This window comes from Lagopus leucura, unplaced genomic scaffold (assembly GCF_019238085.1).
Source record: "Lagopus leucura isolate 7727_CA_CO unplaced genomic scaffold, USGS_WTPT01 Super-Scaffold_100001, whole genome shotgun sequence".
In the NCBI taxonomy this organism is placed as follows: domain Eukaryota; kingdom Metazoa; phylum Chordata; class Aves; order Galliformes; family Phasianidae; genus Lagopus; species Lagopus leucura.
In genome coordinates this window covers 51,853,014-51,867,368 of record NW_024962262.1, presented here as the reverse complement: position 1 = coordinate 51,867,368, position 14,355 = coordinate 51,853,014, and the positions used below count along the sequence as shown (strand labels likewise).

Sequence of the window (14,355 nt, the reverse complement as noted above, 5' to 3'; positions counted from 1 at the left end):
TCTAAAGGAAATGAGGGTAAAAGACAAGAGTGTGCAAGACTTCCACATTCATTCCTAGTTCAGAATAAATACAGACTTTCTGAAGATTTCTCCACAGAAAATAGGCAGAGCTAGGTAGCACAGTGTTTGGAAACAGCATTAGCTTAGCATAGAGCCCTAGGCCTTGGGAAGAAGCCCTCTGTATGTGGCTTTCATCTTTCTCCCCTTCCAAGATCATACACCAAAATAAATACAAGTTGCTGTTTTAAGAGGCGTGTGCTTAAACCACAAGGTCTGCTCTTCTTTCTACATCTTCCTCACACTATGGCTGTGCCCAGAAGTCAGTTTCCAGTAGGCAGATTTCAAGCAGTGCTTCTTGCCGTGGTATTCTGATTCAGCTTTTTCTGGGTTTGAAGGCCCTAGATAAAACAAGGAGATAGGAGGTACATTCCTGCCATGTCACTGCAGACATGAACTCGATTTTCTGCTACACTGTAAATTTAGTAAATAACATAGCAGTTATAGAGTGTGGTTCTCCATTACAAATACTATATAATTTGTAAGAAGTCATGGAAAAAACATAAGAAGCAATAAAAGAAGCAATAAAATAATAAGAAGCATGAGAGCCTGCTCCAGTCAGCACTGGGACTGATGGCATCCTGAACAGAAAGACATAGTACCTCCAAAGGTGCATTTTTTCAGACAACATGCAGCAGCAGAGGGCATCCGACAACAAGGAATCCTTTGCATGTTAATGAATCTTGAAATACTAACATGAATGGGAATAGGAAATAGAGATGTACAGATTGGGTGACTATAGTGAAGGTTGGGGATAAGGAGCAGGCACTGAGAACAGAAGAAAAGGGATACCAAGCACATCACGTCACCTGTGTGTGTGCCAACTGTAACCATCCCAGCACAGAAATCTGGGTTGAGGAGAAAATGGGAGAGGAATAATATACACTGCTGACATTGCTAACACCAGCCATGCAGGTGCTCCATGAATAAACCAACCTGAGCATTGCCATTGGTGCACTTCCAAATCCTAATCTAACAATGTCCCTTCTCTTTTAACATATGAAAGCACAGGAAATTCTCTGCAGGCACTGCAAGATAGCTGTTTGATAGCATCTTTTCCAAAACACTTGGTCTGACAGGGCTCAAACAAGAAAATCAAGAAAGAATGCACTAGCTTGTATGTAGCTAAACCATTCCTTTGAGCACTGACAAGAAACCAGGCAGCATTCACATGTCCAGCCAAATGACTCATTTTCTGGATAAGCAAATTCAGGTCTCTTCCTTCCACCTCCTCACCACACCCTAAGTCTGCATCCTACTGCAAATGCAGAGGTGACACTGTCATTGCTGCAGGCACTCAGGGCTGCTATAAAGTGAAGATTTGTGCTCAATTTCCACAGGCAAAGAAATACTGCTTTGTAAGTACAGCACTTTTCTGTTTTGTTTTGTTTTGTTTTGTTTTTTCTGAGTGGAAATGAGGAGAGGTTTATTAGGAGCTGTTACTGCATCTTTATTGGAGCATGTCAGACCTGAAGGAGACTGTATGCTTCCCGTGAGAAACCAGTGGCTGGGCAAGCAGCCATTCAGCTGCACCTCCGGCATGCCAGCCCAACCCTGTTGCCTGCATGAACGTTGCCATTGTGCAGATGGCAGCAGGAACACACAGCTTGAGGGACCCCAGCACAAGTCAGCCCATCCAAGTGTGTTAGAGCACGGCTTTTCTTGGGGGGAAGTGCGCATGAGCAGCCAGGGCAGATTTAAGGACTGCCTTCAGAACAGATGCGGGACGCTGCACCGCTGTAGCAGTGGTCACGCTGAAAAGTTTGGAATGGTTTTAAGTCGGCTGAAAGATCACACTCCAGTGCCTCAGCTGCCTGCACTGAGCCTAACCTGATACTGCCAGGTACTGTATTCATATTCCTTTGCTGTCTCTGGAAATGCACAGGAACATTTTAATGGGCATTTGGAAAAGTTTCTTGCTGCTGTAGATAAAAATATCTCAAGGAAGTGTTCAGAAGGCATTTCCCTTAACAACAGCATTGTTCTCATTCATGTCTGTGTTCAAAGTGAGAGTGGTTAGCTTCTGAATGTGCCTGTTTTGTTGTTTTTTGGTTTTGTGTTTGTTTTGTTTTGTTTTACCTAAATGAAGTCTATAAATTAGGAAATTTTAGAAGAAATTTTCACAGACTGAGAAGGACCAAACTGAATGGAATATAACCTGTGAGAGCTTTCAAGGAGCGCTGCCAAGCTGATGTCACAACTGGCTGCTGCTGTTGGGAAATCTGAATCTCAGTGTAGCTGAAAATGTAAATGTTTATCTTGTGAGAATTTTGATAGAGAAGTAAAGAGATTTTACAAGTTCAGTCAGTAAAGGAAAACAGTAAACTATAGAAGTCTTGCAAGCTGTTTCTCCTCAGGATTATTAAATTGGGTGAAGAAAGAGATACTACTCCTGGAGGTGCTAACTAATGAGACAGGAGGAGAACTTTGCTTCCAGCTGGGTTCAGTTCAGGTGCAGAGCAGCTGCTTGTGGCAGCTTGGCCATGGAGCTTGGCCTCAACGTGTTGGTTCTCCAAAGCACTCAAAACCAGGCCAGAGAGAAGCTGGCTGCCCACAACAGGGCTCCTGCTGACTTCTCAAAAAGCTAATGAACTAGGAGAACTTCTCCGACAAGCCCTCGTACCCCCCAGGAGCTACCAAGGTTTCTGTGGCAGCATTCCCACTGCCGTCAGTGAGGCAGTGGCCAGGCAGGGGTAACTGTCAGGCAGTGCAGCAAGCTGTTTTCTGTACATTGCCTGCTATTCACAGCCAGCTTCTAAGAAGTCCAGCCTGGAGTTCCACCCCATGCTTTGAAGCAAGATAATCCAACTATGAAGCACAGGCAGGTTGAGATAAGAAATTACACCTAAATTTGAGTATTTCCACATCCCATTAATTTTGACTTTTGTATGCATATATAAAACTGCAGTGTACCCCAATATCTGTCTTGCAGCAAAGACAAAAGTCGAGGTGCAGAAGTCTGAGTGTCTGTAGATAGCAATGTTGTATCAGTACTGAGGTATTGTAAATGGCCGAATAATGATTTTCTAAGTATAGAGGAGTAAATTTTCCCATTGAAGCTTATAACACTGAGGAATAAAATGTATTAACCATGGTTACTAATTAAAATACTAAATATTATTGTTTCTGGGAAACAAAATGTTAAACCAGCACAATTTTGAAAAGTGGGACATGGGATGGTTCCACAAGACACGAGATAAAATTGAAAGGATTCTATTGAAAAGCCTGGGATAGAGGATCATTTTTCTAACTTTAAAACAGTTTGTCTTGCCCTCACAGTCAAAGAAAAATCCCGATAGGAACCTTTGCAGAAAGCTGTAGACAGAGGGGAGAAATAGCACAGAACCCCAAAATCTGATACATACAAAGATGAAAAAAGCTCAGCTTGGAGTTTGAAGTCATACAATAAGAGGACACAAATGTAGTGTCTTCTGTTCTTCATTGAAAGAGTATGACTAGAGATTATATGGCTGAAGATTTATCTCATGAGCCTGAAAGGAAACTTGGCACGTTATGTGAAGAAGCAGCAGGTTGTTACTATCACAGTGATTACAGAAAAAATAAATGACAGAAAAGATGGGATTTCAAAAAGATTTTGACTTCCTTTTGACTAAATACTATTTTTTAAAAAGCTGAGCTGTGTAATAAAGGAGAATTATTTTGCTATTTTAAGTGTAACATCTTCACAAAAGAGCAAAATTCCTCTAAGAAATGAAGACATCCTATCAATAAAAATAATACTAATGCTTTTACTCTTCTTCATTTACAAGCTGATCAAAGTCAAACTAAAGCAAGTAAATGGATGCTGATGGGCTTTGATTAAGTTTTTTATCTATTTTTATGGCAGTGACAACTAGAAAGATGCAGACTTAACCAGCCTCTTTCTTTTGGTTTTACAGGATCTGAATGCTACAAATGCAGAAATGATTTGGCAACAAATGTCACATTGGTACGAAAAAGTTCATGAAATATTTTAATATTATTATTAAATCTGAAGCCATCTAACTTTAATAATGACAGAACACCGTATTATAAAAGAATGGGCTTTCTGTAAAGCATACTCACAATCTGATTTTCTGTTTGTTTGTTTGGTTGGTTCTTGCTTTTACCACTGTAATATTAGAGGGATGAATGGTCAGATCATTGGCTTCCTTCCTTCTCCTGTGTTTCAGGACATGCCTGCTCAAAGCCCTGATTTTCAGTCTGCTTCTGCAGCCACTAATGACACAGCCTTCCATTATCACTCAGCCAAACTTTGTCCTGTTGTTGGCTGATGATCTTGGTATAGGGGATGTAGGTTGCTACGGGAATGATACTATCAGGTAAGGAAACAGCATATTAATGAACAGAGCTGATATTTGATGCAAGCCTTCTGTCTTCTGCCCATCGCCAGCCATTACAGCAGTCTTCAAATTCATTTACTGCAGAAATGGGGAGATTTCCTATGGGAGTCACTATGTAAATGTAAATAACACTACCTGGAGTACCTTACACCCTAGAGGGCATTCCCAGGGCCAGCTCTGCTATGCAGAGCTGTTCTTATCTGGGAATATGTAAACTGAGAAATGCTAAGCACTTGCATGTATCTGAAGATAGAAATACTGTCTCCTCTTTCAAGTGCTTTGTCATTCATCAAGCGAATCACTGATGTGAATTATGTTAATAGGAAATACTTCTGTTTACAAATTTGAGGACATAGAGTTTGCCTTTTCTTTGGAAATCATGCCACATTAATGCCTTTTGGCCTTCTACCAGCTTGTCACCAAACTTTGTGTGATTACCCTGCTAAGCCAGAAAAGTTCTCAGAATCTCACCCTGATCAACACCAACTAGCAAGTTTCTGGCAGTCATCTCTGCATGGCTTGGCCTCTAGCGTAAGATATCCTCAAGGCTTGAGTTCTTTTCTTCAATAGCAGTGGGGTGCCATTCACCAACAACCTCAGTAGCATCTGAAATGGTAAGAAATAAGAAGGAATAATTGTCTTGAAATGTATCCAGACAGCTTTTTTTCTTTTTAATGAAGGGGAAAAAAAATCTAATCTTGAATAAAATAAAAAAGATAATTCAAGTACAAAAAAGATTCCCAAAACAGAGGTAAGTGTATTATTCCTCATTCCCATTCCTTTGAAGGCTCTATGATTGATATCTGACAATGCTGGTTGTGCTTTTAGGACTCCAAACATTGATCGCCTGGCAAGGGAAGGAGTGAAGCTGACCCAACACATCTCTGCAGCTCCACTTTGCACCCCCAGCAGAGCAGCGTTTCTCACTGGCAGATATCCCATTCGATCAGGTTTGCTTTGCACAGCCAAGTGGCCTTTAAACATTACTTTATTGCTGAATGGAACAGTGCTATATGATCACCACAAAAGAAATGAGAGTGCTGTGGACATGAAGGCACATGAAGACTCACCAGCTAGGTCTAATACCTTTGATGTTGCATCTGTATTTATGGGGTACAATGAACCAGCCTTGAGGGGGCAGGGGGAAAGCCAGAGTAGATTGCTCCCCATCACCTAGTAACTCTGTTTGCCTTTTGGTGCTCTAGCGCAGCTAGAATGGAATTGGTACTGCTTTTTACCTTCAGATAAGTCATTACAAAGATCTACAGAGATCTCTGTAGATTTCTGTTTATTCCCTCCAGTCTGGGTGCAGAGCAAGTTGTTTGCAGAACAGATTTGTTATCTGTGGATCAGAATGCATCTGTCCTACATAATTACAGTTTGACAGCTGTATTATTTTTCTCAGTTCTGTTTTTGATTTAAAACTACTATTCTATCAAAATGCTTTCTTGAACTGAAGAAGTATGATAAACAAGTAGCTCTGTATGTTTCTGGCAGTGACTGTATTACTGGTCCTATTGCAAATGATCCTCACTGTCTTCATTCCTGAGGCATTTTGAAGCCAATATGTAATCCTATTTTTGTACTGATAACTTGCACTGAGACTGGAAAATGCACATGCACTTGTATAGACCTTGTCTCCCACTGTAACAGCAAGGCCAAGACATGCAGTGCTTCCATGGCATTTCATACTTCACATTACATCATATGACAGGGTTATGTCAGTATATAAAGTTGAGTAACAGGGTATAAACCTATAGGTGTGGAGAAGACCATGGTGCCATGTAGCTTCTCTGTGGGTTTCAGCAGCCATATAGTAGTAGCTCTGCCACTCTGCAGAGCATTTTGAGTTCCCAGGCAGCCATATGCAAGGTGGAGTTTGAGGGTAACAGAGGTCCAAAATCTCCCTCCTGTGCTCCCTGTCCTCACCACCACACTAGGCCAGTGCACTGCTTGCAGCCTGGATGTTACTGCAACGTATAAATACATCTGTGTAACTGTGCCAGTGCACATTAAAATGGTGCGGTGTGAGCTGCAGAGAAGGATAGCTATTATGCAGTGGAGAGATTTAACTCTTTCTTGTCCTTGTTCACTGTCCTAGATTCATGTCCCCAAGCTAACAGCATTAGGATAAATATTTAACCCTGTAACACCAATGAAATCAGGAAACAAGGAAGTCCATTTAATAAAATTACCAGTTATACTTATTGAGGTTTTTTTTACTATTATTTTGTAGGAATGGATGCTATAAACAATTACCGTGTTATTTTTTGGAATGGTGGCTCAGGAGGGCTCCCTCCAAATGAGACCACTTTTGCCAAAATACTGCAGCGACAAGGCTACAGCACAGGACTAATCGGTATGGAAACGTTTGTGAATCACTGGATCAGTCATAGAATTACAGAATGGCTTAGGTGGGAATGGACCTCAAAGCCCACCCAGCCACAACCCCTGCCATGGTCAGGGCTGCCCTCCTCCAGCTTAGGCTGCCCAGGGCCCCATCCAACCTGCCCTTGAGCACCTCCAGGGATGGGGCACCACAGCTTCTCTGGGCAAATTATGCCAATGCCTCATCACTCTCTGAGAAAGAAATTTCCTCCTAATACCTAATGGCTTACACTATGTTTCACCCATAAATCTCACTCAAACCCGTTGGTTTCTTTAGCAAATGCCTATACCTCAGCAGTAATATTTGTATTTCCTGATCCTAGCATATCATGTTCTGACCAAAAAGAATCTCATAAAAGAAGAAATGTCTGACAAAAAGAATGACCTCTACTCTTGGCCTGCTTTCAAGCATGTTGACAGTAGGTCATCAAAAAATATATTGGAAAATATGTTGTTAAATATATTAACTGAATGCCATTCTACAGGTTATTCCAGTGCTATTTAACAAGAAAGCAAATGCATGAGTTTCATGTAAATATGCATATTTATGGTTTGTTTGGAAAACAGCAAACTCTCAACTTGCACAGAAGGGAACAGCTGCTGCTTAAAACAGCGGAATCAGTTCAAAATGTCATGGGATTTGGTCTTTCAAAAACAGAAACAAAGCAATTACTTCTTTTTAAGTACATCATGCCTTTGTAGTTCACCAGTATTTAAGCAAAACCAACAAAACATTACATCCTTCAGCATTAATAGAAATTCCATTTTACTTTATATTTTACAGGCTTTTTTAATATAGTTGTAACTTTTCCTCCCGATGCAGTTTCAAATGATTATTTATCTTAGATATGTCACATGGCACTGCAGAACTGAGGAAACACAAAAGTTCCGGAGATGAATATTCAATGATTTGCCCTACTTCATCCAAGCCTCTAAATGCCCATAGCCAAAATCTATGACTGACACAAAAAAAAACAACAGTTGCACAAGTAAACTGAATTTACTGCAAAAAAATGTTTGCAGCAATGGATTTATATTCATCCAGCAGAATAAATTGGAGACATAAAGAACAACAGCAAGCAAAGTAAAGCCTTCTAAACATTTTAAGTTCTATATTAACAAATCTTTCTGTTGGATTTGTAGCAATATCATAAAATAGCCTGTGCCCATTAGCCAAGTTCTTCAGCTTGGCATCAGCGTTTAATCACTAATGAAATAATCAGATTTGTCCCCACTTTGAAAAAGAATTGCCCTGTGGGGAGACTGCTGCATCCCACCTGGGAGATATCTAGCAAAATGGGCCACCATTTTCCCTGGCATTTCAGCTATCACAGAATCACAGAATGGCCAGGGTTGGAAGGGACCTCAAGGATCATGAATCTCCAACCCCCTGCCACATGCAAGGCCACAGACGTCCCCATTTTAATATTAGACCAGGTTGTTCAGGGCCCCATCCAACCTGGCCTTGAACACCTCCAGGTATGCAGCATCCACAACCTCGCTGAGCAGCCTGTTCCAGCACCTCACCACTCTCTCTGTAAAGAATTTCCCCCTGATATCCAACCTCAATTTTCCCTCCTCCAACTTAAAACCATTTCCCCTTGTCCTGCTGTTATCTACCCTTTCAAAGAGTTGATTCCCCTCCTGTTGATTCACCTCCCTGAGAGTGTCTTTTAGTCATGTAGTTTATCTAGATTCACAGATTCTGATTATATGAACTTTTTAGGTGGTATAGTGACATAAAAGCAAAATAAAAATCTACCAGAAGAAACCATAAGAATAAATAACATTCAAGTCACGAAACAAGAAATCTTAAATAACATCTGTCCATATCATTACAATTGAATGGCCACTTAATTGCTGCAGCTGAGTGGTTTGTCATTGCTTTGTTCTGAGCACAATCAGTTTAATTGCATAGTTAAATCCTACTGATAAACTGTGGTTTGATGTCAGGAAATGCTTTGTAGAGTCCTTGTAAGTCATAAAGCCAATGCTGTATAACATACACCCTCAAGGAATAATTTATCCTTATTAGACAATTTAACTTCTGTAGTTTTGAGCTTTTTGGAGCATGTCAGAAACCTTTGTCAAACTCAACTAGAGATTAAGGTGTCAAAGTACATCTGAAGTCCAAGGATACTTTAGCTGCACCTGTATTTATGACCAATACATCTACATGTTTATTACAAACCTGTTTCATTTTACAGCTGGTTCTAAATATGTTAAGAGGTAAACTGAATATAGATTTTGGCTGTAAATAATTCATGCACCTAGAATATAGCTTTCCCCTTTCTTTATATTAACATCCAAAAAAGTAACTTTCTTTCTTTGTTTAGGATGATGTATTTCAGTAAGTGCATAGTTCTTTAATCCACAATAAGAACTGGTTGCAAATTAGTTTTTTTAGTAAAATTCTGAGGGTTCATTTTGATCTATAAATCTGACATCCAAGGACTCCATTGCATTAGAGGTTGTAAGAAGTAATTAAGCTGCACCTCCTGCACAAGACTCCTGTCATTTCATTCAGATATTCCTAAGCCTCAGTGTTTGAGCCAAAGGAGCCGACTTGTTGTGTTTCTGTGTAAGTACCTAACCAGTCTGATTGCATAAACTTAAAAAGGAAGGAAAAGCATAATTTTGATGTGCCATTCATCATAATAGTGAACATCTGATGATAAAAAAAAAAGAACATATGGTATTGTAAAATGCCAAGAGGTCTTCCTTTTGATGTTTGAAGACTTTAAAAGAAAAACACTTTGACTGTTTATGATTAAATACAAATACAGCAAAAAATATATATATATATTCTCATTCAGGATATGGAGATAATATTATCAACAAACTGACTTAAACATATACAGTTTCATGGTGAATCTTGACCTCTTGAGTGTAAGCCCTGGATCCTGTGGTTTACCTGACAAAACCACTGTTGAGATGTATGCTATTTGATGCACACCATGCATCACTGAGTCTAGCTGAAATCCTTCCATTAAGTTATTAAAAACTTTCCAGAAGCGAGTCTTCATAGCATCTTGAAAGTAAAAAGACAATAGAACAGTGTTATTTTTCCATGTGCTTTTCAGTGGTCTCCTTTCTCCCATTTCATACCATTTCATCTTCAAGAAGGCCATACATTTTGTAGAGTTATGAAAAACTGATTCTTTCCATGTATCTAGTTCTTTTCATAGTCCAGACTTATTTGTATTTGATCATAGCTACATGATCAAGGCATGAATATGTATACAAAGAACCAATAACTCTGGTGGAAATTTATAATTTACAGTGGTTAACGTTCATCAGTTATTAAGATACACCCCATTTTATCCATGCATACTTAAGTATGTATCTGTGGGATGAAGAAGTTGCCACAAGCAAGAAAAAAAAAAACAAAACATTTTTTTGAGAAATGTTTTAATGAAGAAAAGCTCATTTTTACATATTATTTCTTTACCTTTTAATAATATGTATTTTCAGGGAAGTGGCATCTAGGTGTTAATTGTGAACACCGAAATGACCATTGTCATCACCCTTTGAACCATGGGTTTGATTATTTCTATGGGATGCCTTTTACGCTAATAAGTGACTGCCAAACAACAGAAGAACCAGAGATGGATAGAGCCTTCAGAAGGAAAGTTCGGCTTTATACTCAGATGATTGCCCTCGCTACGCTCACCACTGCCCTAGGGAAACTCACCGGCTTGTTTTCTGTCCACTGGAAAACAGTGACCTGCCTTGCTCTGTTTAGTCTCCTTTTTTTTGTGTCCTGGTTCTCAAGTTATGGATTTGTAAGATATTGGAACTGCATTATAATGAGAAACCATGAAGTCACTGAGCAGCCAATGGTGACAGAAAGGACTACATCTTTTATTTTGAGAGAGGCCATTTCATTTATTGAAAGGTAATGTGAATTTCTGTTACAAACATTTATTCTGGTTTTCTGCATGTCTTTAAACTTTTAAACAGCATTTTCCTCTGTTAAGTCTCTGTATATTCTTTAACAGAAGATAGAATAACGAATAGTAATATATGCTAATAATGATTCTATAGTACTAAAACAAAAGACAGTGCAGTAATTGGCTACAGCCAACATGGGTTCATGAAGGGAAAGTCCTTTTTAATCAACTTAATCTCTTTTCTTTTGACAAAGCTACCCTTGTAGTTGTCAAAGGGAAGCCAGTTAATGTAATCTTTCTGGATTTCAGCAGAGCTGTTTCTCACAGTATCTGTTTCTCACGGTATCCTTCAGGACAAAATGTCACACATACAGCTAGACAAAAACATAATGTGATGGGTAAACAACTGTCTGAGGGGCCAGTTCTACTAAATGGGGTCAAAACAGGCTGGCAGCCAGTCAGTAGTAAGGTTCAACTGTGCTCCATGTTAGGGCCAGTTCTCTTTAATGGCAGATGATAGGAGAAATGTGTGTGCCAGCAAGGGAAAGAAAAGCGATGAATTAGCTATATCATGCAGACTTATGTGGGAAGTCACTGGCAGGTGACAAACCTCTTCATTTCAGTACCACTGTGATAGTTTGCAATAGCAGAAAGTGGAGCCTCAGTATGAAACTTTTCTATGCGTGACTCAATGGGAAAAAAAAAAAAACCAGTATTTTGCAGACAGATCCAAATCAGTGTAAGACGTTTCTGAGTGTACTATTGGAATATGTATGTAAATCATAATACCATTTTCCATTATGACTGAGCTCTGTAAGAACTGAGACCCTTTCTCTTAGTAACCAAGTGTTGATTTCTGTTTTTTAGAAATAAGCACAAGCCATTCCTCCTCTTTCTTTCATTTTTACACTCTCACACCCCTCTACTCACATCAGAGAAGTTTCTTGGGAAGAGTAGCCATGGCTTATATGGTGACAATGTAGAGGAGATGGACTGGATGGTGGGTAAGTCACCAGCAAATAAAAGTGTCTCCAGCTACTTAATGTCTAGCTGTGCACAATGAAGTGTAATAACGCATTTTATAATAAAAATGCAGCTGTCAGTAGAAGAACAAGGAAGAGAATTAACAGCGGAGAGAAAAAAAGTCCTAATATCTGTCACTGTTGGTTTACACTGTTAGCTTTTTATTTTCTAGAGTCTTTGATCAAGTGAGCCTTTCCATTCTGCAAATGCAGAATTTTTTGAGGCCTTGAATAATGTTTTACTTAGATAATTTTACAGCACACTTCTCTCCTTTACAATAGAGGCTCCTGGTCTGTAACTGTCATTCTTGCACTCCTTTTCTAAAATGCTAATTATAAAAAGATTTACAGCAGATCACCATTTTTTGCTTTTGTAGACAGTGAAATAACAAATGTCCTGCAAAACTTTTCTTTTAAACATTGACCATACATACATAGATAAATATTTGCAAGTCAGAGGCTAAAAGGTATATTGTGTGAACTATATTTTTAATTTTTAAATATATATGCATTCTTGTGTTTGCAGGGCAGGTTCTAGATGCTATTGACAGGAAAGGTTTGAAAAAAAATACACTAGTTTACTTTGCCTCTGATCATGGTGGATGGCTGGAGAGACAAGAAGGCAAAAGGCAGCTGGGTGGTTGGAATGGAATATACAGAGGTAAGATGGTGACAACCCAGCAACAACTACTACAGTATTCAGGGTACCACTAAAGCTTAGGTAAGACTGCATGTTTCAGAATTAACAGGTTTTTTTCACTGGGAGTTGATAATTATGCATACAAAAATGTACACAATTCTAGTAGGTGCAAATAGTTCCATGATTTTCAAACTGGCTCTTCCTTAAGGGGCAACTGATCACAAATTAATCATTATTACACATGGTTAACATCCATAAATATGATAATATCTGAAACTTTGCTTTAACTGCAGCAAGTATTTTATATGGTTGCAAAGGAGGAGAAGAGTGTTGGGAAATCACTTTATACCTAAAAATTTTATCCACATTGAGTTCTAATGTTGCAACATGCTTATAAAACAACAAAAAGGAGTGAGAGTAGAAGGTAACTTAAGGAGTGATTGAGTCAATACGTTATCAGTGGTGCTAATGAGAAGGAGCTTAGTGGTAAACTCTAAGAGGAAGACTCAAGAAGATAAGATAGAGAGTTTATGCTAATACAGAGCATTCATCTAAAATTTCTTTTTATTTTAAATTAAGCATTTATTTTAATGAAAATTTGGGGGCTTTTTTTTTTTTTTTTTCAATGAAAGGTGGAAAAGCTATGGGAGGCTGGGAAGGAGGAATCCGCGTCCCAGGAATATTTAGATGGCCAGGAGTGTTACCTGCGGGCAGAGTGATCAGTGAACCTACCAGCCTTATGGACATCTATCCCACAGTAGTTCATTTGGCTGGAGGAGTAGTACCTCAGGACAGGTACAAACAAGTGTCCTTATTCCTCCTTTTCTCTCAAGATAATAGAAAACCTATTTCTGAAATATATTCTAAGGGTCTGACATTTTCTTTTCCACTCCTGCTCCTTTTCCAGGCACATAAGTCACTCTAGCTCAGTCACCTCTTCTCTGCATTTGAGATTCAACATCTGCTTATAGTCTACAAGCATCTTCTTTGTTCAGAGCTGTCAATTCCAACCACAGGTGTCCAGAGGGAATATAGAACTGAACAGCTGTCCCCAATCTGATGATCTCCATTTTTTCTGTTAGAGTAATTGATGGCCGGGATTTGATGCCTTTACTACAAGGAACAGTTGAGCACTCAGAGCACAAGTTCCTGTTTCATTACTGTGGCACTCATTTACATGCTGTGCGATGGCACCAGAAGGACAGTGAGTACAATTATTATTGCCCAAGATCTCAATTTAGTCTACAGTAGGACAGATTTGTTTACCCATTTTGGAGAGGAATTCAAACTTTCCAAATAGTTCCATGTGTAAGATGATAAAGAACATTGCATGTACTTTTGTGACACAAAGTATTTGCTCGTGGCTTCTAAGTATGCGACACAAGCAGTAGTAAGCTGTAGTACCAAGCAGAATACTGGAGTTCAGGATGGGTCTTGCCCATCCATCTATTTGAATGCAAGGTCTGGAGAATCCATGCCTTCTTTGTCTCAGGCAGAAGTCTTTGTCTCAGTCCTTTGTCTGTCCTACCCTAACAAGGAACAAGCCATGAAAACCCCAAATCTTTTTTTCTTGTCTATGTAAAATAACAAAAATAGGCATAAGTGATATTTGCTGAAAATTTTGAAGAAATTTAGAAAAATCAGAAATCATTTTACAGTATTAGTTTATATTTTGTGTCATTCAATTTAAATGAAATTACAAAACTCTATCGAGTAGTTAATGTAGACCCAATGTGCAAACCAATCTCACAAAAATTAACTGTAGGAAAACATTCAGTCCTCTAATGCTTGGTGATAATAACCATCAATATCATTCTGAGCCTTTTTTCTTTCCTGGCAGGTGGAGCTGTCTGGAAGGCTCATTTTGTAACCCCAAACTTTCGTCCACTCGGGGCTGGAGCTTGTTACGACAGAGGATTTTGCCCATGTTTTGGGGAAGGCGTGACCCATCATGACCCTCCACTACTGTTTGACCTCTCACGAGACCCTTCTGAGTCCCAGCCTCTGTCAGC

The 14,355-nt window shown here is 39.2% G+C and overlaps 1 protein-coding gene across 1 annotated transcript in view; it reads left to right on the top strand.

The window, feature by feature from the left end:
- Window positions 1-1,314: 1,314 nt before the first annotated feature.
- Window positions 1,315-14,355, top strand: part of LOC122177415 (arylsulfatase D-like) — a 14,085-nt gene continuing 1,044 nt past the window's right edge. Inside the window, exons 1-11 of the mRNA XM_042866792.1 lie at window positions 1,315-1,415; window positions 3,957-4,006; window positions 4,230-4,379; window positions 5,229-5,350; window positions 6,637-6,759; window positions 10,263-10,686; window positions 11,549-11,685; window positions 12,230-12,364; window positions 12,976-13,138; window positions 13,426-13,547; window positions 14,184-14,349. Of these exons, the coding sequence (XP_042722726.1) occupies window positions 3,981-4,006; window positions 4,230-4,379; window positions 5,229-5,350; window positions 6,637-6,759; window positions 10,263-10,686; window positions 11,549-11,685; window positions 12,230-12,364; window positions 12,976-13,138; window positions 13,426-13,547; window positions 14,184-14,349 (1,568 nt within the window). The 5' untranslated portion in view covers window positions 1,315-1,415; window positions 3,957-3,980. The remainder of the gene's footprint in view (window positions 1,416-3,956; window positions 4,007-4,229; window positions 4,380-5,228; window positions 5,351-6,636; window positions 6,760-10,262; window positions 10,687-11,548; window positions 11,686-12,229; window positions 12,365-12,975; window positions 13,139-13,425; window positions 13,548-14,183; window positions 14,350-14,355) is intronic.